Source organism: Nerophis lumbriciformis, linkage group LG08 (assembly GCF_033978685.3).
Source record: "Nerophis lumbriciformis linkage group LG08, RoL_Nlum_v2.1, whole genome shotgun sequence".
Taxonomy (NCBI): Eukaryota; Metazoa; Chordata; class Actinopteri; order Syngnathiformes; family Syngnathidae; genus Nerophis; species Nerophis lumbriciformis.
The window spans coordinates 53,530,793-53,556,969 of NC_084555.2; the positions used below are offsets into that span (position 1 = coordinate 53,530,793).

At 37.7% G+C, this 26,177-nt stretch overlaps 2 protein-coding genes across 5 annotated transcripts in view; one reads left to right on the forward strand and one right to left on the reverse strand.

The window, feature by feature from the left end:
• The window catches only part of mideasb (mitotic deacetylase associated SANT domain protein b), a 109,174-nt gene extending 90,032 nt beyond the window's left edge, over positions 1-19,142 (reverse strand). The window contains exon 1 of one of the 2 annotated variants that reach the window (XM_061969188.1): positions 18,861-19,142. The gene's annotated coding sequence lies outside the window, so the exon portion shown is untranslated. Of the gene's footprint in view, positions 1-5,209; positions 5,442-18,860 lie in introns of those variants that run through there. The other variant, XM_061969187.1, reaches the window with a different exon arrangement.
• Positions 18,958-26,177, forward strand: part of ptgr2 (prostaglandin reductase 2) — a 41,642-nt gene continuing 34,422 nt past the window's right edge. The window contains exons 1-2 of one of the 3 annotated variants that reach the window (XM_061969189.2): positions 19,092-19,555; positions 19,646-19,764. In XM_061969189.2, coding sequence (XP_061825173.1) covers positions 19,519-19,555; positions 19,646-19,764 — 156 coding nt within the window. In that variant the 5' untranslated portion in view covers positions 19,092-19,518. Of the gene's footprint in view, positions 19,027-19,091; positions 19,556-19,645; positions 19,765-21,903; positions 21,911-26,177 lie in introns of those variants that run through there. The other 2 variants (XM_061969191.1, XM_061969190.1) reach the window with 2 other exon arrangements.

The following is a 26,177-nucleotide window of genomic DNA, read 5'->3' on the forward strand; positions in this document are numbered from 1 at the left end:
ATATATACAGTCGTGGAATTAACACATTATTATGCCTAATTTGGACAACCAGGTATGGTGAAGATAAGGTCCTTTTTAAAAAAAAATTATAAAATAAGATAAATAAATTAAAAACATTTTCTTGAATAAAAAATAAAGTAAAATTAAAGCTGCAAGCAGCGTTGGTCGGGCCCGCGTATTTGGCAGGTGCTAGTCCCAAGTGTCCCAATACTTTTGTCCAGTTTTCGGCCTAAGTGTCCCAATACTTTTGTCCAGTTTTCGGCCTAAGTGTCCCAATACTTTTGTCAAGTTGTAGTCCCAAGTGTCCCAATACTTTTGTCCAGTTTTCGGCCTAAGTGTCCCAATACTTTTGTCCAGTTTTCGGCCTAAGTGTCCCAATACTTTTGTCCAGTTTTCGGCCTAAGTGTCCCAATACTTTTGTCTAGTGTACCTACCTTGTCTGCATTGTGTGGGCACGCTGGTGCTTCCTGCTTTTAAGCAGCCATCTTAAAAAACAGCAGCGCAGCAGCATCAGCGCAGCGGGTCTTTAAAGGGTCATAAAATCAAAACCGGAGCAGGTATTAAAACGCTGTTCTATACTTTTATACACAAGGGTTTAATCTCTCTCCTGTGTTAGTTTGAAGCCGAAACGACAAACGCGCTCAGAGGAGATAGATTTTGAAGAAAGGTGACCGTTTTTTACAAAAATGTTGTTTTGAAGGGGGAATAGCAAACTTCCTGTTGATTTTTGATGGGGGTTGTCAATTTATGACAACCCCTACATAGAGGTTTTTGTTTCATGTCTTTCTGACCTTCCCGGTGGGAGTTACAGGCAGTTTTGTCAGTTTTTACATCCGAGGAGCAGTTTTTTGTGCGTTTTATTAAGAAATTGCGCTAGAGCACAATTTTGAGATTTGGGGTTAGGTTTTTTTATTAGATCACAATTTTTGCCAGTCCTGATGTGTGCGTTCAGTTTGGTGAGTTTTGAAGCATGTTAAGGGGGTCAAATTACAGCTCAAAGAGGCAAAAGTGACTGTTTTTAGTACTTTTTTTGTCTTGAAGGGGGAATTGCCAACTTCCTGTTGATTTTAGCCCGAGAATGTACTATTATGAAATCTAGGTCTAAGTCACACCTACATAGAGGTTTTTGTTTCATGTCTCTCCGACCTTCCTAGTGGGAGTTACAGGCAGTCTAGTTTTTTTTTTTCCTAGGGGGCGCTAGAGCGCAATTTTGAGTTTTGTGGTTCGTTTTTTTTTTAAAAAGGCAATTTTCGCAGGTCCTGATGTGTGGGTCAAATATGGTGAGTTTTGAAGCATGTTAAGTGGGTCAAATTACAGTTTAATGTGGCGGCGGAAGAATAAAGAATAAAACCTTACAAATTCAATAGGTCCTTATGTCCCATTGCATAAGGATGCAATGGGCCATGCGGGCCCTAACAATATAAAAACAGTTACATAGAAACTAGTAATTAATGAAAATGAGTAAAATTAAGTGTTAAAGGTTAGTACTATTAGTGGAGCAGCAGCACGCACAATCATGTGTGCTTACGGACTGTATCCCTTGCAGACTGTATTGATATATATTGATATATAATGTAGGAACCTACCACAATATTAATAACAGAAATAAACAACCCTTTTGTGTGAATGGGGGAGGGAGGTTTTGGGGGTTGGTATACTAATTGTAAGTGTATCTTGTGTTTTTATGTTGATTTAATTAAAAAAAAAAAAAAAAAAAAACATACCGATAATTTTAAAAAACGATACCGATAATTTCCGATATTACATTTTAAAGCATTTATCGGCCGATATTATCGGACATCTCTACTTTGTATAGTTGAAGACTTACGGTCTTCAACTAATACAGGCCTGGGCAATTATTTGACTCGGGGGGCCAGATTTAGATAAAAAAATGGTGTCTGGGGGCCGGTATATCTATTTTTAGGAACACTAATACAAAACCTCACAATAATGATTGAAAGCTAAAAACGTTATGAAAAACGGAATGGAATTTGACATTTTGTTCCTGAATGAGACACCCAGAATGTACATGAAAATAAAGAATGTGGGATTTACAATATTAACTATGAAGGATAAAACACTGAATATTGACAACATATTTTACAATCAAGCGAAACACTACCAAAATGCAACAAACAGTGAAATATGAACGCGAAGGGTAAAAAAAACAAAAAAAAACACCTACAATCTGAGATATCTCATAGTGACCAAAGTAACTAATTAGATGAACATATTAATTAGTATATCATGCAGATTCCAAGCATTGAAAGACTTAGTATAGTTGAAGACTTAGAAAACGTCACTGCACATCATAATGGCAGCTACACTTTCCAGCTTAAAGATCTAAAAAAATTATTTAGGAATGTCCGGCGGGCCAGATTGAAAAGCTCAACGGGCCGCATGTGGCCCCCGGGCCTTCATTTGCCCAGGTCTGATATCAACATCCTCGACACAGAGGTGTTTACTTGCAAAAGAGCTAGCATGCTAATATTAGCATGCTAAAGATTGTGCCGTGGGTAAACGAGAACAACCTAATACAGGCCTGGGCAATTATTTGACTCGGGGGGGCCAGATTTAGATTTAAAAAATTGTGTCTGGGGGCCGGTATATCTATTTTTAGGAACACTAATACAAAACCTCACAATAATGATTGAAAGCTAAAAACGTTATGACAGACCGCCTTAAAAAAACGGAATGGAATTTGACATTTTTTTCCTGAATGAGACACCCAGAATGTACATGAAAATAAAGAATGTGGGATTTACAATATTAACTATGAAGGATAAAACACTGAATATTGACAACATATTTTACAATCAAGCGAAACACTACCAAAATGCAACAAACAGTGAAATATGAACGCGAAGGGTAAAAAAAAACAAAAAAACACCTACAATCTGAGATATCTCATAGTGACCAAAGTAACTAATTAGATGAACATATTACTTAGTATATCATGCAGATTCCAAGCATTGAAAGACTTAGTATAGTTGAAGACATATGGTCATTAGCAGAGGTGGGTAGAGTAGCCAGAAATTGTACTCAAGTAAGAGTACTGTTACTTTAGAGATTTATTACTCAAGTAAAAGTAAGGAGTAGTCACCCAAATATTTACTTGAGTAAAAGTAAAAAGTATGTTGTGAAAAAACTACTCAAATACTGAGTAACTGATGAGTAACATACACACACATATCATATATATATATATATATATATATATATATATATATATATACACATATATATATATATATATATATATATACATACACACATATATATATATACACACACACATATATATATATATATATACACACATTTATATATATATATATATATATATATATATATATATATATATATATATATATATATATATATATATATATATATATATATATATATATATATATATACACACACATATATATATACACACACATATATATATATACAGTATATAATTTATATTTATTTATTTTGCCGTTTTTGTTTACATGTTAAAGGTGTTTTAATGAATATACATGCATGTTTAACACATATAGATTCCTTTCTTTCATGAAGACAAGAATATAAGTTGGTGTATTACCTGATTCTGATGACTTGCATTGATTGTAATCAGACAGTAGTGATGATAGCGTCCACGTTTTCAAATGGAGGAGAAAAAAAGTTCCTCCTTTCTGTCTAATACCACATGAAAGTGGTTGGTTTTTGGCATCTTATTTGTCCAGCTTCCATATTCGATACACTTTACAAGAAATACATTGGCGGAAAACTCCGTAGCTTGCTAGCTTGTTTGCGCTGGCTTTCGGAGACTCTTGTTTTGAAAGCGCATGCGCGATGGAGCGGCACTTTTATTGTGAAGACAGGAACTGTGCAGTCAGTCTTTAGGCTTTTGACGGGATGTACGGTTGAAATAAAAAAGGGTCTTTTTTCCTTCACACTTTTGATTGATTGATTGAGACTTTTATTAGTAGATTGCACAGTACAGTACATATTCCGTACAATTGACCACTAAATGGTAACACCCCAATAAGTTTTTCAACTTGTTTAAGTCAGGTCATGTGACCACCTGGCTCTGTTTGATTGGTCCAACGTCACCAGTGACTGCATCTGATTGGTGGAACGGAGTGAACGTCACCAGTGACCGTATTTGTTGAAACGCAGGCACTATGAAGGTCTGTCTGACAGACCAAAACAAACAAAGCGTGCATTAACAGATCAATTAAAATTAGTAGCGAGTAGCGAGCTGAATGTAGATAAAAGTAGCGGAGTAAAAGTAGCGTTTCTTCTCTATAAATATACTCAAGTAAAAGTAAAAGTATGTTGCATTAAAACTACTCTTAGAAGTACAATTTATCCCAAAAGTTACTCAAGTAGATGTAACGGAGTAAATGTAGCGCGTTACTACCCACCTCTGGTCATTAGAAAACATCACTGCACATCATAATGGCAGCTACACTTTCCAGCTTAAAGATCTAAAAAAATTATTTAGGAATGTCCGGCGGGCCAGATTGAAAAGCTCAAATTAAGGCCCTCGGGCCTTAATTTGCCCAGGTCTGATCAACATCCTCAAAACAGAGGTGTTTACTTGCAAAAGAGCTAGCATGCTAATATTAGAATGCTAACGATTGTGCCGTGGGTGAACTAGAACAACCTAAAAGGTAGAACTAGCACACATATATCTAAAAAATAAAAATAAAATTTTTTTAAAGAAGGGTTTTAAGCCTTTTTTAAAAGCATCCACAGTCTGTGGTGCCCTCAAGGTGGTCAGGGAGATCGCTCCACAGACTGGGATTCTACACGCACTTGGACGAGATGCAGAATGATGCTCTCCTGCATGTTTAGGGGGGAGGTGCGCGCGCAACCGTGCACGCCAAAAAAAAAACAAAAAAAAACCATAGGGCAAGAAAGGAGCACTTTGATAGAAATGTCAAGCACCACTTATTGAGTCCAGTTGCCACGCTGCAGAAATAGTGAGACACGCAGGCTGCAGTAAAGCAAGCTCAGCTATTTAGGAGGCAGCCTTTGTTGGGCAGAGAGGGGGATTATCCAACTCCTAATGCCTGCAGCGGCGTCAGGCGGAATCAAAAAAAAAAGAAACAAAGTGCATGGAGGAGGGGAGGACATGTCAACATGTCAACAAAGGTTGTCACGTGCGCAGCAACTTGACACCAACATGCAGAGAGAAGAAGATGATATTTACCAGCCTGCTGGACGAGAAGCTCCTGACTGCTGCGAGCCTCCCCGGGGTTTGACTCATGCTAGGCTGCTGACCTCACCCCCCTTACCCCGCCCCTCTCCACAGGGGAAGGGCGCGTAAACAAAGATCCACGGCCAACCGGATGTGCTCACCGTTGCACAAGATCGCGGCGGCGCACAGAAAAAGGGCAACAAAACACGCCGCCATTAAGTTGACGACGCGCAGCTTCCCCTGTTTTTTTTGCGTCTGCTCGCAAGCCACGCCCTCTGGCCCCCTTTCGCAAGATCGCTCGCTCGGCCACGCCCACACCCGTGCCCATATTAGGGCTTGTTCCTGTGACAAAAGCTTCGGAGGGAGGGCGCCGTAATTTACCGACCGAGCGCGATCACGACAGGCTGTGCGGGAAATTCCAACACACACACACACACACGCACACACGCACACACACAAACACATGCTGGTTATCATTTGGAATGGGGACCAAGTTGTCGATCATGACTTGTGGGGACCAGCCTTTCTACAGGTTGTGGAGGCATTAAAAAAAAATGAAGAAAAATGGCCACCGTACTACGGAGCCCCTAAAAGGACATGGGGGAATTTTTAGAAACGTTTTATGAATTTATTAAAAAAAATTTTTTTAAATGTATAATTTTTTTTTAGACATGTTTCTCGTGCGCACGAGAAACCTTTTATAAATTGATTAAAAAATAAAAATAAAAAAATGTTTAAACATGTATCTCATGCGCACGAGAAACATGTCTAAAAAAAACAAAAAATATATATATTTTTTTTTCAATAACTTTATAAAACGTTTCTCGTGCGCACGAGATACATGTCTAAAAAAAATATATATATAAAAAATTATTTAAAAAATGTTTTTTCCCATGTCTGTTTTTTATAATTTTTTATAATATTTTTTAGACATGTTTCTCGTGCGCACGAGAAACTTTTTATAAATTAATTGAAATTAAAAAAAAATTTTTTTTTTTCTTAAACATGTATCTCGTGCGCATGAGAAACATGTCTAATAATAATTTATAAAAAAAAAATTTTTTAAATTTCTTTAGACATGTGGCTAAAAAAATTTATCTAAAATTACAAATTTTTATTTATTTTTTTTAATTAATTTATAAAAAGTTTCTCGTGTGCACAAGAAAGTTTCTCATGGGAACGAGAAACGTTTTATAAATTTATTTTAAAAAAATTTAAAAAATGTATAATTTTTTTTTAGACATGTTTCTCGTGCGCACGAGAAACTTTTTATAAATGAATCTAAAAAAAATAAAAAAATAAATATTTTTTAAAACATGTATCTCGTGCACACGAGAAACATGTCTAAAAAAAAAATATATATATATATATATATATATAAAAAAATGTTTATAACTTTATAAAAAGTTTCTCATGCGCATGAGAAACATCTCTAAAAAAAAAAAAATTATTAAAAATTATTAAAAAAATGTTTTCCCCCTTGGCCCTTTAGGGCATACTTGCCAAACTTGAGACCTCCGATTTCGGGAGGTGGGGGGTGGGGCGTGGTCGGGGGTGGGGTGGGGTGTGGTTGGGGGCGTGGTTAAGAGGAGAGGAGTATATTGACAGCTAGAATTCACCAAGTCAAGTATCTCATACATATATATATATATATATATATAGATATCTACATCCTGAAAATATGCAAACAAACTGTGTTTAGATAATTGATACTTCAAACTTGCATAAATAAGTATTAAGGAATATAACATAACTTGGCTTCTGAGAGTTTCAAAATGTAATGAATAAAATGCTAAAGTTGTTGATAAACAAGCAATTATTTTAATAATTAAATATGGTCATTTTAAATGAATTATTATGATAATTTAAAATCAATTATTTCAAATATGTTTATTTTAATGTATAATTCTATGGCTGGATGTAATAAGGAGTCACGAAAAAATACAAATAAAAATACAATTAATTTTGATGTTTTTAGCAAAATATAGTAAAAATGTAATTATTTATTTATTTTTTTAATTAATAAATATATTTATTTTTAGGTAAGATAAAAATAATACTACAATTTATCTGTAGTCTGGATGATTTAGTTCTTGTCACCCTGTTGTCCTCCCGTCATGAAAAAAGGCTGTCCTCACTCAGGTCCGCATGGAGCTGGAGGGGGCGTGGCTTCCAGCTCCGGCTGAAAAATTTGTCCCGGGAGGTTTTCGGGAGAGGAACTGAATTTCGGGAGTCTCCTGGAAAATTCGGGAGGGTTGGCAAGTATGCTTTAGGGGCTCCGTACTGGCCAGTTAACTCATACACGTCTTTAAATCTCTGGATTGATGAAGTAATGTGCTGATCATTCTTACTGGGGAAAAAGAGTTAATATGGTTCATGGGGGTTTTTGATCATGACTTGTGGGGACCAGCCTTTCTACAGGTTGTGGAGGCATTAAAAAAATGAGGAAAAATGGCCACCATACTACGGAGCCCCGAAAGGGACATGGGGGAAAACATTTGTTTATAATTTTTTATAATTTTTTTTTAGACATGTTTCTCGTGCGCACGAGAAACTTTTTATAAATTAATTAAAAAAATGTTTTTTTGTTTTTTTTTAAACATGTATCTCGTGCGCATGAGAAACATGTCTAATAATAATTTATTTTTTAAAAATTATAATTTTTTTTTTTAGACATGTGTCTAAAAAAATGTATCTAAAATTACAATTTTTTTATTTATTTTTTTAAATTAATTTATAAAAAGTTTCTCTTGCGCACGAGAAACTCTCTCACGCGCATGAGATAGTTTCTCGTGTGCACAAGAAAGTTTCTCATGGGAACGAGAAACGTTTTATAAATTTATTAAAAAAAAATTTAAAAAATGTATTTTTTTTTTTAGATGTTTCTCGTGTGCACGAGAAACTTTTTATAAATTAATTTAAAAAAAAAATTACAATTTTTTTTTTTAAACATGATTCTTGTGCGCATGAGACCAAACCAAAAACATTTATAATTGTTTTATTTTTTTTATAACTTTATAAAAAGTTTTTCGTGCACACGAGAAACATGTCTAAAAATTTTTTTTTAAAAAATAAAAAATTATTAAACATTTTTTTTCCCCCATGGCCCTTTAGGGGCTCCGTACTGCCCAGTTAGCTCATACACATCTTTAAATCTCTGGATTGATGAAGTAATGTGCTGATCATTCTTACTGGGGAAAAAGAGTTAATATGGTTCATGGGGGTTTTTGATCATGACTTGTGGGGACCAGCCTTTCTACAGGTTGTGGAGGCATTAAAAAAAATAGGAAAAATGGCCACCATACTACGGAGCCCCTAAAGGGACATGGGGGGAAAACATTTTTTATAATTTTTTTTAGACATGTTTCTCGTGCGCACGAGAAACTTTTTATAAATTAATTTAAAAAAATATATATATATATTTTTTCTTCTTAAACATGTATCTCGTGCTCATGAGAAACATGTCTAATAATGATTTATTAAAAAAAATTATAATTTTTTTTTTTTTTTAGACATGTGTCTAAAAAAATGTATCTAAAATAAAAAAAAATTATTTATTTTTTTAAATTAATTTATAAAAAGTTTCTCTTGCGCACGAGAAACTTTCTCGCGCGCATGAGATAGTTTCTCGTGTGCACAAGAAAGTTTCTCATGGGAACGAGAAACGTTTTATAAATTTATTAAAAAAAAAATAAAATAAAAAATAATTTTTTTTCAGACATGTTTCTCGTGCGCACGAGAAACTTATTTATAAATTAATTTAAAAATAATAAAAAAAAATTTTTTTAAACATTTATCTCGTGCGCACGAGAAACATGTCTAAAAAAAACACAAAAATATATATAATTTATTTTTTATTTTTTATAACTTTATAAAAAGTTTCTCCTGCGCACGAGAAACATGTTTAAAACATTTTTTTTTAAATAAAAAATTATAAAAAAAATGTTTTCCCCCATGTCCCTTTAGGGGCTCCGTACTATTCAGTTAGCTCATACACATCTTTAAATCTCTGGATTGATGAAGTAATGTGCTGATCATTCTTACTGGGGAAAAAGAGTTAATATGGTTCATGGGGGACCAAATTTTAATAATTTTGCATAATTCACACAAATTTGTAAGTGACTACTGAGGACCATTTAAAAAAAAATTTTTAAAGTTCAAAGTAAATATGACATGATCAAGCTTAAAAATCACTTAGGCATCTTCAGAATGGATCTGACTATCATTTAAAAAAGTTTCCCTTTAGGGGACCTGTTTTTTTGTCCCCATATTGTCAGAGGTCCCCTAAAGGTGACTGTGTAAACAGAGCGATGTCCCCATTAAGTAAGCATTGCCAGAACACACACACACACACACACACACACACACACACACACACACACACACACTAGGGAGGGAATTGACCAGTGAAAGTAATGTGAAAGGTATGTGTATTTAGTTATGTGTCTAGCCTAGAAGCTGGAGTTTAAACAGCTTAAAAAGTGCTTTTATCATACCCTACAGGGGGGAAACGCCGTTGTGTGTGTGTGTGTAGCTTTAATGCTAATGAGCCATGTTTGTATTTTTATCCTTCTTTGTGGGGACATTGTTAATTGTCATGTCATGTTCGGATGTACATTGTGGACGCCGTCTTTGCTCCACAGTAAGTCTTTGCTGTCGTCCAGCATTCTGTTTTGGTTTACTTTGTAGCCAGTTCAATTTTAGTTTTGTTCTGCATAGCCCTCCCTAAACTTCAATGTCTTTTCTTAGGGGCACTCACCTTTTGTTTATTTTTTATTTAAGCATTAGACACCTTTTTACCTGCACGTTGCCTCCCGCTGTTTCCGACATCTGCAAAGCAATTAGCTACCACCTACTGATATGGAAGAGTATTACACGGTTACGCTGCCGAGCTCTAGACCGCACCGACACTCAACAACAACACATCATTTGCAGACTATAATTAGTGGTTTGCAAAAAATATTTTTGATTGATTGAGACTTTTATTAGTAGATTGCACAGTACAGTACATATTCCGTACAATTGACCACTAAACGGTAACACCCAAATAAGTTTTTCAACTTGTTTAAGTCGGGGTCCACGTTAATCAATTAATGGTAAATTATGTTTTTTTATTATTTATTTATTTATTTATTTTGGTCATAAAGAAATACAATCATGTGTGCTTTCTGTCATGTCTGTGTAATCATATTTTGTTTTAAGTCATGTTTTGTTTAGTTTCTGGCTTTTCACTCCCTTGTCTTGTTTGCATGATTACCCATTAGTTTCACCTGTTCCACGTTTGGACTCATTGTGCACTCTTGTTTGTCACCATAGCAACCATTAGTTTTCACCTGTCACGTCACGCACCTGTTTCACGTTTTGAGTCACGCACCTGCTTTCACTAATCATGTCCATAGTATTTAAGTTTGTTCATTTTCTGTTGTTCGTCCTGACGACATCCCCGCATTTATGCTCCTGCACACTCTCCACACCCTGATGACCCTTGCTACACTTTTTTTCATGCCGGTTCCATGCCAAGTAAGTTTTTGTTTATTAAGCCACAGTTAGTGTTTTGTTTAATTGTTAAATGATAAATGATAAATGGGTTGTACTTGTATAGCGCTTTTCTACCTTCAAGGTACTCAAAGCGCTTTGACACTACTTCCACATTTACCCATTCACACACACATTCACACACTGATGGAGGGAGCTGCCATGCAAGGCGCTAACCAGCACCCATCAGGAGCAAGGGTGAAGTGTCTTGCTCAGGACACAACGGACATGACAAGGTTGGTACTAGGTGGGGATTGAACCAGGGACCCTCGGGTCGCGCACGGCCACTCTTCCACTGCGCCACTCATAGTTTCTGCCAATGTGCAAGTTTTGTGTTTATAGTCTAGTTTTGTACCTCCGCCCCTGTGCGCGCTTTTCGTTTATTCCTTTTTTGATAGTTTAAATAAATCATGTACCCACCTTCAAGCCTTGACCAGTCCAGTTCATTTGCACCACGGGAGAACAAACCAAGCCACAGTCCTAGTCGTGACACTTACGGACTGTAACCCTGTAGACTGTATTGATCTATATTGATATATAATGTATATATTGTGTTTTTTATGTTGATTTAATAAAGAAATAAAAACATTTTTTATTTTTTTTCTTAATTTCTTGTGCGGCCCGGTACCAATCGGTCCGGCCCTGTGGTTGGGGACCACTGCTCTATACTGCACCTTAGTACTGCCATACCTTACATACTGTGTTGAAGTATGGGGGGAATACTTACCACAACACAATTCATCCTCTGATCATATTACAGAAAAGAGCAGTGCGGATCATTCACAACATTGGTTATTTACAACATACTCATAATCTGTTTATGCAATCAAAGTTGCTCAAATTTGATGACCTTGTTAAATATAATACATTAATAATCTTATATAAAGCATTTAACAAATTATTGCCGCCTAATCTACAACGTTTTTTTTATAAGACGAGTGCAGGCTCAGAACTTGAGAGGCTTTGGATATTTCTTATTGCCGAGAGCTCAAACCAATCGTAAACGTTTTTGTGTGTCTGTATGCGGAGTAAAACTATGTTTTTGTGTGTCTGTATGCGGAGTAAAACTATGTTTTTGTGTGTCTGTATGCGGAGTAAAACTATGTTTTTGTGTGTCTGTATGCGGAGTAACACTATGTTTTTGTGTGTCTGTATGCGGAGTAAAACTATGTTTTTGTGTGTCTGTATGCGGAGTAAAACTATGTTTTTGTGTGTCTGTATGCGGAGTAAAACTATGTTTTTGTGTGTCTGTATGCGGAGTAAAACTATGTTTTTGTGTGTCTGTATGCGGAGTAAAACTATGTTTTTGTGTGTCTGTATGCGGAGTAAAACTATGTTTTTGTGTATCTGTATGCAGAGTAAAACTATGTTTTTGTGTGTCTGTATGCGGAGTAAAACTATGTTTTTGTGTATCTGTATGCGGAGTAAAACTATGTTTTTGTGTGTCTGTATGCGGAGTAAAACTATGTTTTTGTGTATCTGTATGCGGAGTAAAACTATGTTTTTGTGTATCTGTATGCGGAGTAAAACTATGTTTTTGTGTGTCTGTATGCGGAGTAAAACTATGTTTTTGTGTGTCTGTATGCAGAGTAAAACTATGTTTTTGTGTGTCTGTATGCGGAGTAAAACTATGTTTTTGTGTGTCTGTATGCGGAGTAAAACTATGTTTTTGTGTGTCTGTATGCGGTGTAAAACTATGTTTTTGTGTGTCTGTATGCGGAGTAAAACTATGTTTTTGTGTGTCTGTATGTGGAGTAAAACTATGTTTTTGTGTGTCTGTATGCGGAGTAAAACTATGTTTTTGTGTGTCTGTATGCGGAGTAAAACTATGTTTTTGTGTGTCTGTATGCGGAGTAAAACTATGTTTTTGTGTGTCTGTATGCGGAGTAAAACTATGTTTTTGTGTGTCTGTATGCGGAGTAAAACTATGTTTTTGTGTGTCTGTATGCGGAGTAAAACTATGTTTTTGTGTGTCTGTATGCGGAGTAAAACTATGTTTTTGTGTGTCTGTATGCGGAGTAAAACTATGTTTTTGTGTGTCTGTATGCGGAGTAAAACTATGTTTTTGTGTGTCTGTATGCGGAGTAAAACTATGTTTTTGTGTGTCTGTATGCGGAGTAAAACTATGTTTTTGTGTGTCTGTATGCGGAGTAAAACTATGTTTTTGTGTGTCTGTATGCGGAGTAAAACTATGTTTTTGTGTGTCTGTATGCGGAGTAAAACTATGTTTTTGTGTGTCTGTATGCGGAGTAAAACTATGTTTTTGTGTGTCTGTATGCGGAGTAAAACTATGTTTTTGTGTGTCTGTATGCGGAGTAAAACTATGTTTTTGTGTGTCTGTATGCGGAGTAAAACTATGTTTTTGTGTGTCTGTATGCGGAGTAAAACTATGTTTTTGTGTGTCTGTATGCGGAGTAAAACTATGTTTTTGTGTGTCTGTATGCGGAGTAAAACTATGTTTTTGTGTGTCTGTATGCGGAGTAAAACTATGTTTTTGTGTGTCTGTATGCGGAGTAAAACTATGTTTTTGTGTGTCTGTATGCGGAGTAACACTATGTTTTTGTGTGTCTGTATGCGGAGTAAAACTATGTTTTTGTGTGTCTGTATGCGGAGTAAAACTATGTTTTTGTGTGTCTGTATGCGGAGTAAAACTATGTTTTTGTGTGTCTGTATGCGGAGTAAAACTATGTTTTTGTGTGTCTGTATGCGGAGTAAAACTATGTTTTTGTGTGTCTGTATGCGGAGTAAAACTATGTTTTTGTGTGTCTGTATGCGGAGTAAAACTATGTTTTTGTGTGTCTGTATGCGGAGTAAAACTATGTTTTTGTGTGTCTGTATGCGGAGTAAAACTATGTTTTTGTGTGTCTGTATGCGGAGTAAAACTATTTTGTTGTGTGTCTGTATGCGGAGTAAAACTATGTTTTTGTTTGTCTGTATGCGGAGTAAAACTATGTTTTTGTGTGTCTGTATGCGGAGTAAAACTATGTTTTTGTGTGTCTGTATGCGGAGTAAAACTATGTTTTTGTGTGTCTGTATGCGGAGTAAAACTATGTTTTTGTGTGTCTGTATGCGGAGTAAAACTATGTTTTTGTGTGTCTGTATGCGGAGTAAAACTATGTTTTTGTGTGTCTGTATGCGGAGTAAAACTATGTTTTTGTGTGTCTGTATGCGGAGTAAAACTATGTTTTTGTGTGTCTGTATGCGGAGTAAAACTATGTTTTTGTGTGTCTGTATGCGGAGTAATACTATGTTTTTGTGTGTCTGTATGCGGAGTAACACTATAATTTTGTGTGTCTGTATGCGGAGTAATACTATGTTTTTGTGTGTCTGTATGCGGAGTAAAACTATGTTTTTGTGTGTCTGTATGCGGAGTAAAACTATGTTTTTGTGTGTCTGTATGCTGAGTAAAACTATGTTTTTGTGTGTCTGTATGCGGAGTAAAACTATGTTTTTGTGTGTCTGTATGCGGAGTAAAACTATGTTTTTGTGTGTCTGTATGCGGAGTAAAACTATGTTTTTGTGTGTCTGTATGCGGAGTAAAACTATGTTTTTGTGTGTCTGTATGCGGAGTAAAACTATGTTTTTGTGTGTCTGTATGCGGAGTAAAACTATGTTTTTGTGTGTCTGTATGCGGAGTAAAACTATGTTTTTGTGTGTCTGTATGCGGAGTAAAACTATGTTTTTGTGTGTCTGTATGCGGAGTAAAACTATGTTTTTGTGTGTCTGTATGCGGAGTAAAACTATGTTTTTGTGTGTCTGTATGCGGAGTGAAACTATGTTTTTGTGTGTCTGTATGCGGAGTAAAACTATGTTTTTGTGTGTCTGTATGCGGAGTAAAACTATGTTTTTGTGTGTCTGTATGCGGAGTAAAACTATGTTTTTGTGTGTCTGTATGCGGAGTAAAACTATGTTTTTGTGTGTCTGTATGCGGAGTAAAACTATGTTTTTGTGTGTCTGTATGCGGAGTAAAACTATGTTTTTGTGTGTCTGTATGCGGAGTAACACTATGTTTTTGTGTGTCTGTATGCGGAGTAACACTATAATTTTGTGTGTCTGTATGCGGAGTAATACTATGTTTTTGTGTGTCTGTATGCGGAGTAAAACTATGTTTTTGTGTGTCTGTATGCGGAGTAAAACTATGTTTTTGTGTGTCTGTATGCGGAGTAAAACTATGTTTTTGTGTGTCTGTATGCGGAGTAAAACTATGTTTTTGTGTGTCTGTATGCGGAGTAAAACTATGTTTTTGTGTGTCTGTATGCGGAGTAACACTATGTTTTTGTGTGTCTGTATGCGGAGTAAAACTATGTTTTTGTGTGTCTGTATGCGGAGTAAAACTATGTTTTTGTGTGTCTGTATGCGGAGTAAAACTATGTTTTTGTGTGTCTGTATGCGGAGTAAAACTATGTTTTTGTGTGTCTGTATGCGGAGTAAAACTATGTTTTTGTGTGTCTGTATGCAGAGTAAAACTATGTTTTTGTGTATCTGTATGCAGAGTAAAACTATGTTTTTGTGTGTCTGTATGCGGAGTAAAACTATGTTTTTGTGTGTCTGTATGCAGAGTAAAACTATGTTTTTGTGTATCTGTATGCGGAGTAAAACTATGTTTTTGTGTGTCTGTATGCGGAGTAAAACTATGTTTTTGTGTGTCTGTATGCGGAGTAAAACTATGTTTTTGTGTGTGTCTGTATGCGGAGTAAAACTATGTTTTTGTGTGTCTGTATGCGGAGTAAAACTATGTTTTTGTGTGTCTGTATGCGGAGTAAAACTATGTTTTTGTGTGTCTGTATGCGGAGTAAAACTATGTTTTTGTGTGTCTGTATGCGGAGTAAAACTATGTTTTTGTGTGTCTGTATGCGGAGTAAAACTATGTTTTTGTGTGTCTGTATGCGGAGTAAAACTATGTTTTTGTGTGTCTGTATGCGGAGTAAAACTATGTTTTTGTGTGTCTGTATGCGGAGTAAAACTATGTTGTTGTGTGTCTGTATGCGGAGTAAAACTATGTTTTTGTGTGTCTGTATGCGGAGTAAAACTATGTTTTTGTGTGTCTGTATGCGGAGTAAAACTATGTTTTTGTGTGTCTGTATGCGGAGTAAAACTATGTTTTTGTGTGTCTGTATGCGGAGTAAAACTATGTTTTTGTGTGTCTGTATGCGGAGTAAAACTATGTTTTTGTGTGTCTGTATGCGGAGTAAAACTATGTTTTTGTGTGTCTGTATGCGGAGTAAAACTATGTTTTTGTGTGTCTGTATGCGGAGTAAAACTATGTTTTTGTGTGTCTGTATGCGGAGTAAAACTATGTTTTTGTGTGTCTGTATGCGGAGTAAAACTATGTTTTTGTGTGTCTGTATGCGGAGTAAAACTATGTTTTTGTGTGTCTGTATGCGGACTAAAACTATGTTTTTGTGTGTCTGTATGCGGAGTAAAACTATGTTTTTGTGTGTCTGTATGCGGACTAAAACTATGTTTTTGTGTGTCTGTATGCGGAGTAAAACTATGTTTTTGTGTGTCTGTATGCGGAGTAACACTATGTTTTTGTGTGTCTGTATGCGGAGTAAAACTATGTTTTTGTGTGTCTGTATGCGGAGTAAAACTATGTTTTTGTGTGTCTGTATGCGGAGTAACACTATGTTTTTGTGTGTCTGTATGCGGAGTAAAACTATGTTTTTGTGTGTCTGTATGCGGAGTAAAACTATGTTGTTGTGTGTCTGTATGCGGAGTAAAACTATGTTTTTGTGTGTCTGTATGCGGAGTAAAACTATGTTTTTGTGTGTCTGTATGCGGAGTAAAACTATGTTTTTGTGTGTCTGTATGCGGAGTAAAACTATGTTTTTGTGTGTCTGTATGCGGAGTAAAACTATGTTTTTGTGTGTCTGTATGCGGAGTAAAACTATGTTTTTGTGTGTCTGTATGCGGAGTAAAACTATGTTTTTGTGTGTCTGTATGCGGAGTAAAACTATGTTTTTGTGTGTCTGTATGCGGAGTAAAACTATGTTTTTGTGTGTCTGTATGCGGACTAAAACTATGTTTTTGTGTGTCTGTATGCGGAGTAAAACTATGTTTTTGTGTGTCTGTATGCGGAGTAAAACTATGTTTTTGTGTGTCTGTATGCGGAGTAAAACTATGTTGTTGTGTGTCTGTATGCGGAGTAAAACTATGTTTTTGTGTGTCTGTATGCGGAGTAAAACTATGTTTTTGTGTGTCTGTATGCGGAGTAAAACTATGAAACAAACTGGACTTACAACACAAGCAATGCCAAACTATTAATGGATTTAAACTATTATACAAACATGGGGTCTGGTTCAAATATAGAGATGAGGGTCTTTAATTTGACCTGCTGTTGTACTCTGTCTCAAAGTCTTAACATGTACTCAATGTTTCTTTACCATTATTGCTATGTTGTCCATTACCATTATTGCTATGTTGTCTATTACCATTATTGCTATGTTGTCTATTACCATTATTGGTATATTCATAATAAGGCTGAAACGACGCGTCGACGTAGTCGACGTCATCGGTTACGTAAATATGTCGACGCCGTTTTTGTGCGTCGGCGCGTCGCTTATTTACGTCACACTACTGTCATGGCGGAGCGCAAAGTAGACGATGCGAGCGAGGGGAAAAAAGCACGCCAAAAGTCGTCAAAAGTGTGGGAGTATTTCAATAAACGGCCTAATAATGTTGTTGTATGCACACTGTGTCGAGCGGAAATGGCCTATCATAGCAGCACAACGGCTATGAACGAACATTTGAAAAGAAAACCCCCGACAGCGTTCTTGCCATCACCATCAACAAGTCAATCGTCCGCGTGCGTATACGTTGTCATCATTACACAAAAACATGAATGTGTCATTTGTATCTGCGTTGTAAATTCATAAACTAAAGCACCGTTTGCTCTGAGAGGCGCGTTTGGCGTGCCTGTTCAGTGTTTACAAAGACGCGCTCCTCTTTAACGCTGTGGAGAGGCGGCGGCGGCGAGCGAGCGGCGAGGCGGGGCGCGCCGGGAGCGACGCCGCAAGAGACAGGGGACGACGAGCGAGCGAGGAAGAGGAGCTGAAAAGCGAGGAAAGAAAGAGAAAAGAGTTGGAAGAGAAAAGACTTTGTGTAAAATTAAAAGATTGTAAACCTGGCAAAGCCGTCTGGCGTTCAGTCTGTCGGTCCTGAAAGAACCCCACGGCACAAGACGTGTCACAAACGCTAACGTTAATTAGTTGTGCAAATACCTTTTACAACATTAACAGTTACATATACTATGTACAAACCAACAATTAACTTTCACTTTAATCATACTATCATTGTTGTGTTATTAAGCAAAATAAGCAATACTTTTACTTTTGTTGAAATGTTTACACTGTACACTTTTTTGTATTGGATGTTTAGCTTTATTTTTGCCCATTTTAGCAAATAAGCAATACTTTTACTTTTGTTGAAATGTTTACACTTGTTACAGAATATTTCCGTTTTGCACTTTTTTGTATTGGATGTTTATCTTTATTTTTGCACATTTTAAAGCAAAATAAGCAATACTTTTACTTTTTAAATGCTTATACTATTCTAGAATATTAAGATTTGCACTGGATGTTTACTTTTATATTTGCACATTAAAAAGCAAATAAGCTACTTTTGATTTTGTTAAATGTTAAAAGTTTTAAATGTTTACATTGTTACAGAATATTTTGTCATGTTGTTGTCAATGTTGACTGAGTGGCCATACTTTTTTTTTTTTGTAAATAAAAGCCATGCCTTTTGAAAAAACTGGCCTACATTTATTTTTTCCTCTTCATTTTAAATAAAAAAAATAATCGGTAAAAGGACAAAATATCTATAGATTAATCGAAAAAATAATCTATAGATTAACCGATTAATCGAAAAAAATAATCTATAGATTAATCGATAGAAAAATAATCGTTAGCTGCAGCCCTAATTCATAATTCCTACATTGTTGATACAAATGATTGTTACAGTGTAATAATTATTGTTACCATGTGTTGTCAACTTGTACTTCTTTATGTCATTGCCTGAAATAAATAAAAAAAATAAAAAAATGAATGAATGTGATATTTAATGTTTTGGTGAGTTGAGGCTAGCAACAAAGCGCCTAAATGTCAGTTAAAAGTAAAGAAAATAGTACTCAGGCTGATTGTGTCTTCAACTTCTTCCTTTGTGACGACTTCAATGTGCTTGGCGGAGGTCAAAAATGTTTATGAACAAAAAAATCCTCCACATGACGTCACGTCTCCGGGTGGACATGTTAGCTTGCTAAAACGGTTCCGAAGCTTTCCCTTTGCGGCGCACAGGTGATTAAAAACACATCTAGCAGCAAAAACATTTGATGTTAAATCCAACAAAGTATGTTGGAATTTAGCTGCAGGCGAGATAGTGAAAGATAACTCGCGTAATAAACCGAGGGGGGACCGTTTGCGGGTCACACTGTTGCTGCCCGGACCGCTACTGCCAAGGGGACACCATGCCGAAGATAAACGACAGACAAGATATACACTTACCTCATCGGAGTAATGTCGCTCAAAGTGACGTCGCACTTTCACAACAATAGACCCACGCATTGTTCACATTCACTCCCAAGCCAAAAATATGAATACAAACTACATTTTATGTTTACGTTACGGTTTAAATGTAAAAAGTATGTGAAAAGTTACGACGCGTGCTTTTGATCAAACGCAAACCAAACCGGATGTTAGCATAGAGGAAAGATCTCACTCTAAACTTGATGTCAAACAAACAAACAAAGCGAGTGGACCGCTGCTGGATAATGAGATACACTTTCAAAGATGCTGGTGAAGAAAGTCGTTCTCAACTCCAGACCAGGTTTGTTGAGCTTGTCGTTCCAGCGAATTTAGAATTTAAGCAATATATTTTCTTCGGCGTAACTGACTCAATGTGTGTATGTTGCTGCAGGGGCTAACAATAGGCCACTTCCTGCTCATTTCCTCCTGGAAGAGACAAACCTCGCACTTGATCTGGAAGAGGAGGAAGTCCTAGTGAGGACTCTTTATCTCTCAGTGGACCCCTATATGGTACGGAACTAGGTTCGGACCCCTATATGGTATATAACTAGGTTCGGACCCCTATAGGCGAGGGCGGACCTACGTCACTTCCGCCTGCCCATCCCCTAGCAACCGGTCGCCATATTGAATTCGTTGAAAACAAACCAGCTCACAGCGAACACAGCATTGACAGAAAAGGCATTTAACGAGGTTTCACGGCATTTTAAACTGTTCTAAATGGCGTATGATTATGTAAATAGCAGTGATGGGTTGATGAGGCGTCATGAAGCGTTTCGACACATTGCAAAACTGTATTGATACTGTGTCGATACTGTGTCACTAAATACTGACATCTGCTGGACATTAAAAATCCCTACAGGCAACCTATGGACTGACTCAACTGACACTGATTGTATGCCCTAGTACAGGGGTCACCAACCTTTTTGAAACCAAAAACTACTTCTTGGGTACTGATTAATGCGAAGGGCTACCAGTTTGATACACACTTAAATAAATAAATATATTGTCATTTGTAAGTTACACGTAAGTGTGATTTAAACAAAAATAGCTAAATAAATACATTTTATATATATAAAAAAATGGGTATTTCTGTCTGTCATTCCGTCGTACATTTTTTTTCTCCTTTTACGGAAGGTTTTTTGTAGAGAATAAATGATGAAAAAAACACTTAATTGAATGGTTTAAAAGAGGAGAAAACAAGAAAAAATTTGAAATAAATATAACATAGTTTATCTTCAATTTCGACTCTTTATAATTCAAAATTCAACCGACAAAAAGAAGAGGAAAAACTAGCTTATTTGAATCTTTTTGAAAAAATTAAAAAAAAGAATTTTTGGAACATCATTAGTCATTTTTCCTGATTAAGATACATTTTAGAATTTTGATGACATGTTTTAAATTGGTTAAAATCCAATCTGCACTTTGTTAGAATATTTAACAAATTGGACCAAGCTATATTTCTAACAAAGACAAATCAGTATTTCTTCTAGATTTTCCAGAACAAAAATTTTAAAAGAAATTCAAAATACTTTGAAATAAGATTTAAATTTGATTCTACAGATTTTCTAGATTTGCCAGAATAATTTTTTTGAATTTTAATCATAGTAAGTTTGAAGAAATATTTCACAAATATTCTTTGTAAAAAAATTTTTTTTTATTATTCTTTACAATAAAAAATAAATAAATTTACTTGAACATTGATTTAAATTGTCAGGAAAGATGAGGAAGAAATGTAAAAGGTAAAAAGGTATATTTGTTTAAAAATCCTAAAATCATTTTTAAGGTTGTGTTTTTTCTCTAAAATTGTATTTCTAAAAGTAATAAGAAGCAAAGTAAAAAAATAAATGAATTTATTTAAACAAGTGAAGACCCATCCATCCATCCATTTTCTACCGCTTATTCCAAGTGAAGACCAAGTCTTTAAAATATTTTCTTGGATTTTCAAATTCTATTTGAGTTTTGTCTCTTTTAGAATGAAAAATGTCGAGCAAAGCGAGACCAGCTTGCTAGTAAATAAATACAATTTAAAAAATAGAGGCAGCTCACTGGTAAGTGCTGCTCTTTGAGCTATTTTTAGAACAGGCCAGCGGGCGACTGATCTGGTCCTTACGGGCTACCTGGTGACCGCGGGCACCGCGTTGGTGACCCCTGCCCTAGTATATACAATAATATAAACCAAGTCATTGTATTTCATTTAGGATTATTTCATATCTTCATTTAAATAAAAATATATTTTTATCTTTTTTAGATACAGTCAATAAATAATGTGAACATGTATCATAACATGGAAATCTAAGAGAACGTGTTGTGGATGATTGTGGACTGGGAATTTTTTTAATTTTATTTTTTTACACATTTTTATAAAAATAAAAATAAAAAGTTTTTCCGACGTATTACATTTTAGACGATTTCTCTTCTTAGTTATTATTTCTCCGGCTGTAGAAAAGAGCCGCTCACAGGGCACAGAGGAGGCGACACAGTTGGCGTATCGGTCACGTGACCAAAACAGCTCATGATCGGTCACGTGACTTTCTAAAAGCGGTACGCGCACCGACACAGGGTTTCGCTCTATGAGCTCGACGCATGCGCCGATGCATCGGTGTTGCCGGACCCATCACTACTATATGGTATAGAACTAGGTTCGGACCCCTATATGGTACACAACTAGGTTCGGACTAGGGCTGGGCGATATGGCCTTTTATTAATACCTCGATATTTTTAGGCCATGTCACGATACGCGATATATATCTCGATATTTTGCCTTAGCCTTGAATGAACACTTGATGCATATAATGACAGCAGTATGATGATTCTATGTGTCTACATTAAAACATTCTTCTTCATACTGCATTAATATATGCTACTTTTAAACTTTCATGCAGAGAGGGAAATCACAAGCAAAAGTGTATTTATTAAAGAGTTATTAAGCAGTGGCACAAACATTCATGTCATTTCCAAAACAGAAAGTGCAAGATTGTCAGAGACATTTTAAAACAAGCTATTAGTGCACTTTTGTGCATGATGTCACTAAGATGACAAATCAAAACAACACTAAATTAAAGTGCACTTTTTGTACAGAACGCCACTACAATAGTTTAAAACAAATAAAGTGCACTTTTGTGCATGATGTCACACAAGATATTTCAATAAGTGTCAAATAAAAATGAGCTGCATAATAGGAAATCAAATAGTGTATGTCCTTCGCTATGTGGTAGGTTCCTGCGGACGTTATCTCCTTCTGTTGTTGACTATTCGTTTCATACGCTGTTGATGTGGAAATGGTTGCTTGTGTGAATATTTTGGAGCATTCACATAATAATGTTGTGTTACAATAAACTAAATTAGTAATCAATATTTCTTACCTCCGGAAGAACTTTGAAAATGTCACAAGGGAGGCGCTGGACATTGAGTCTGAGTGGACGATGTTCCGTGCCTCTGTTGTCGAGGCGGCCGATTGGAGCTGTGGCCGCAAGGTGGTTGGTGCCTGTCGTGGCGGTAATCCTAGAACCCGTTGGTGGACGTCAGGCTGAAGAAGGAGTCCTATCGGGTTCTTTTGGCTCATAGGACTCCTGAGGCAGCAGACAGGTACCGACAGGCCAAGCGGTGTGCGGCTTCAGCGGTCACGGAGGCAAAAACTCGGACATGGGAGGAGTTCGGAGAGGCCATGGAAAAAGACTTCCGGACGGCTTCGAAGCGATTCTGGACCACCATCCGCCGCCTCAGGAAGGGGAAGCAGTGCAGTGTCAACACCGTGTATGGTGGGGATGGTGTTCTGCTGACCTCGACTGCGGATGTTGTGGATCGGTGGAGAGAATACTTCGAAGACCTCCTCAATCCTACCAGCACGTCTTCCTCTGAGGAAGCAGGGCCTGGGGAATCTGTGGTGGGCTCTCCTATTTCTGGGGCTGAGGTTGCTGAGGTAGTTAAAAAGCTCCTCGGTGGCAAGGCCCCGGGGGTGGATGAGAACCGCCCGGAGTTCCTTAAGGCTCTGGATGTTGTGGGGCTGTCTTGGTTGACAAGACTCTGCAACATCGCGTGGACATCGGGGGTGGTACCTCTGGATTGGCAGACCGGGGTGGTGGTTCCTCTCTTTAAGAAGGGGAACCGGAGGGTGTGTTCTAACTATCGTGGGATCACACTCCTCAGCCTTCCCGGTAAGGTCTATTCAGGTGTACTGGAGAGGAGGCTACGCCGGATAGTCGAACCTCGGATTCAGGAGGAACAGTGTGGTTTTCGTCCTGGTCGTGGAACTGTGGACCAGCTCTATACTCTCGGCAGGGTCCTTGAGGGTGCATGGGAGTTTGCCCAACCAGTCTACATGTGCTTTGTGGACTTGGAGAAGGCATTCGACCGTGTACCCCGGCAAGTCCTGTGGGGAGTGCTCAGAGAGTATGGGGTAACGGACTGTCTTATTGTGGCAGTTCGCTCCCTGTATAATCAGTGTCAGAGCTTGGTCCGCATTGCCGGTAGTAAGTCGGACACGTTTCCAGTGAGGGTTGGACTCCGCCAAGGCTGCCCTTTGTCACCGATTCTGTTCATAACCTTTATGGACAGAATTTCTAGGCGCAGTCAGGGCGTTGAGGGTATCTGGTTTGGTGGCTGCAGGATTAGGTCTCTGCTATTTGCAGATGATGTGGTCCTGATGGCTTCCTCCGGCCAAGATCTTCAGCTCTCACTGGATCGGTTCGCAGCCGAGTGTGAAGCGACTGGGATGGGAATCAGCACCTCCAAGTCCGAGTCCATGGTTCTCTCCCGGAAAAGGGTGGAGTGCCATCTCCGGGTTGGGGAGGAGATCTTGCCCCAAGTGGAGGAGTTCAAGTACCTCGGAGTCTTGTTCACGAGTGGGGGAAGAGTGGATCGTGAGATCGACAGGCGGATCGGTGCGGAGTCTTCAGTAATGCGGACGCTGTATCGATCCGTTGTGGTGAAGAAGGAGCTGAGCCGGAAGGCAAAGCTCTCGATTTACCGGTCGATCTACGTTCCCATCCTCACCTATGGTCATGAGCTTTGGGTCATGACCGAAAGGACAAGATCACGGGTACAAGCGGCCCAAATGAGTTTCCTCCGCCGAGTGGCGGGGCTCTCCCTTAGAGATAGGGTGAGAAGCTCTGTCATCCGGGGGGAGCTCAAAGTAAAGCCGCTGCTCCTCCACATCGAGAGGAGCCAGATGAGGTGGTTCGGGCATCTGGTCAGGATGCCACCCGAACGCCTCCCTAGGAAGGTGTTTCGGGCACGCCCGACCGGTAGGAGGCCACGGGGGAAGACTATGTCTCCCGGCTGGCCTGGGAACGCCTCGGGATCCCCCGGGAGGAGCTGGACGAAGTGGCTGGGGAGAGGGAAGTCTGGGCTTCCCTGCTTAGGCTGCTGCCCCCGCGACCCGACCTCGGATAAGCGGAAGAAGATGGATGGATGGATGGTATTTCTTACCTAAACTGTCAATAAAATTAGCGAGCAAATGAAAATACTTCACCACTTTATTCATCATTTTTGTGCTTTAAGAAACTTTTCTATGACTTCAGCTCCAGACTTCTTCTGTTTGTTTGATATTGTCATTACTGCCACAAGTGGTGGAAAAGTGGTAGTGCTAGCTTGTTTAGACCATTTTAATAGGTGTACATCTCAGTCTTACATATTTTGGTATTTCACTAATGCTAACTGTAAGTATGCTATTGTTAGCATGCTAGCATTTTTAGCTTATTTTGCTCATATTTTTTGTGCCGTTAGCTTTTCAGTTCGGCTCTGGCTATCCGGCCTTCACACAAAGTGTCTACTAAGTGCATTATCTAGTTCTTTGAAAAAATATACAGGTAAAAGCCAGTAAATTAGAATATTTTGAAAAACTTGATTTATTTCAGTAATTGCATTCAAAAAGTGTAACTTGTACATTATATTTATTCATTGCACACAGACTGATGCATTCAAATGTTTATTTCATTTAATTTTGATGATTTGAAGTGGCAACAAATGAAAATCCAAAATTCCGTGTGTCCCAAAATTAGAATATTACTTAAGGCTAATACAAAAAAGGGATTTTTAGAAATGTTGGCCAACTGAAAAGTATGAAAATGAAAAATATGAGCATGTACAATACTCAATACTTGGTTGGAGCTCCTTTTGCCTCAATTACTGCGTTAATGCGGCGTGGCATGGAGTCGATCACCCAACCATGCAAATTTTGCATTTCCTTTGGAAATCGAGGTCCCAGAGTCTGGAGGAAGACAGGAGAGGCACAGGATCCACGTTGCCTGAAGTCTAGTGTAAAGTTTCCACCATCAGTGATGGTTTGGGGTGCCATGTCATCTGCTGGTGTCGGTCCACTCTGTTTCCTGAGATCCAGGGTCAACGCAGCCGTCTACCAGCAAGTTTTAGAGCACTTCATGCTTCCTGCTGCTGACCTGCTCTATGGAGATGGAGATTTCAAGTTCCAACAGGACTTGGCGCCTGCACACAGCGCAAAATCTACCCGTGCCTGGTTTACGGACCATGGTATTTCTGTTCTAAATTGGCCCGCCAACTCCCCTGACCTTAGCCCCATAGAAAATCTGTGGGGTATTGTGAAAAGGAAGATGCAGAATGCCAGACCCAAAAAGGCAGAAGAGTTGAAGGCCACTATCAGAGCAACCTGGGCTCTCATAACACCTGAGCAGTGCCAGAAACTCATCGACTCCATGCCACGCCGCATTAACGCAGTAATTGAGGCAAAAGGAGCTCCAACCAAGTATTGAGTATTGTACATGCTCATATTTTTCATTTTCATACTTTTCAGTTGGCCAACATTTCTAAAAATCCCTTTTTTGTATTAGCCTTAAGTAATATTCTAATTTTGTGACACACGGAATTTTGGATTTTCATTTGTTGCCACTTCAAATCATCAAAATTAAATGAAATAAACATTTGAATGCATCAGTCTGTGTGCAATGAAT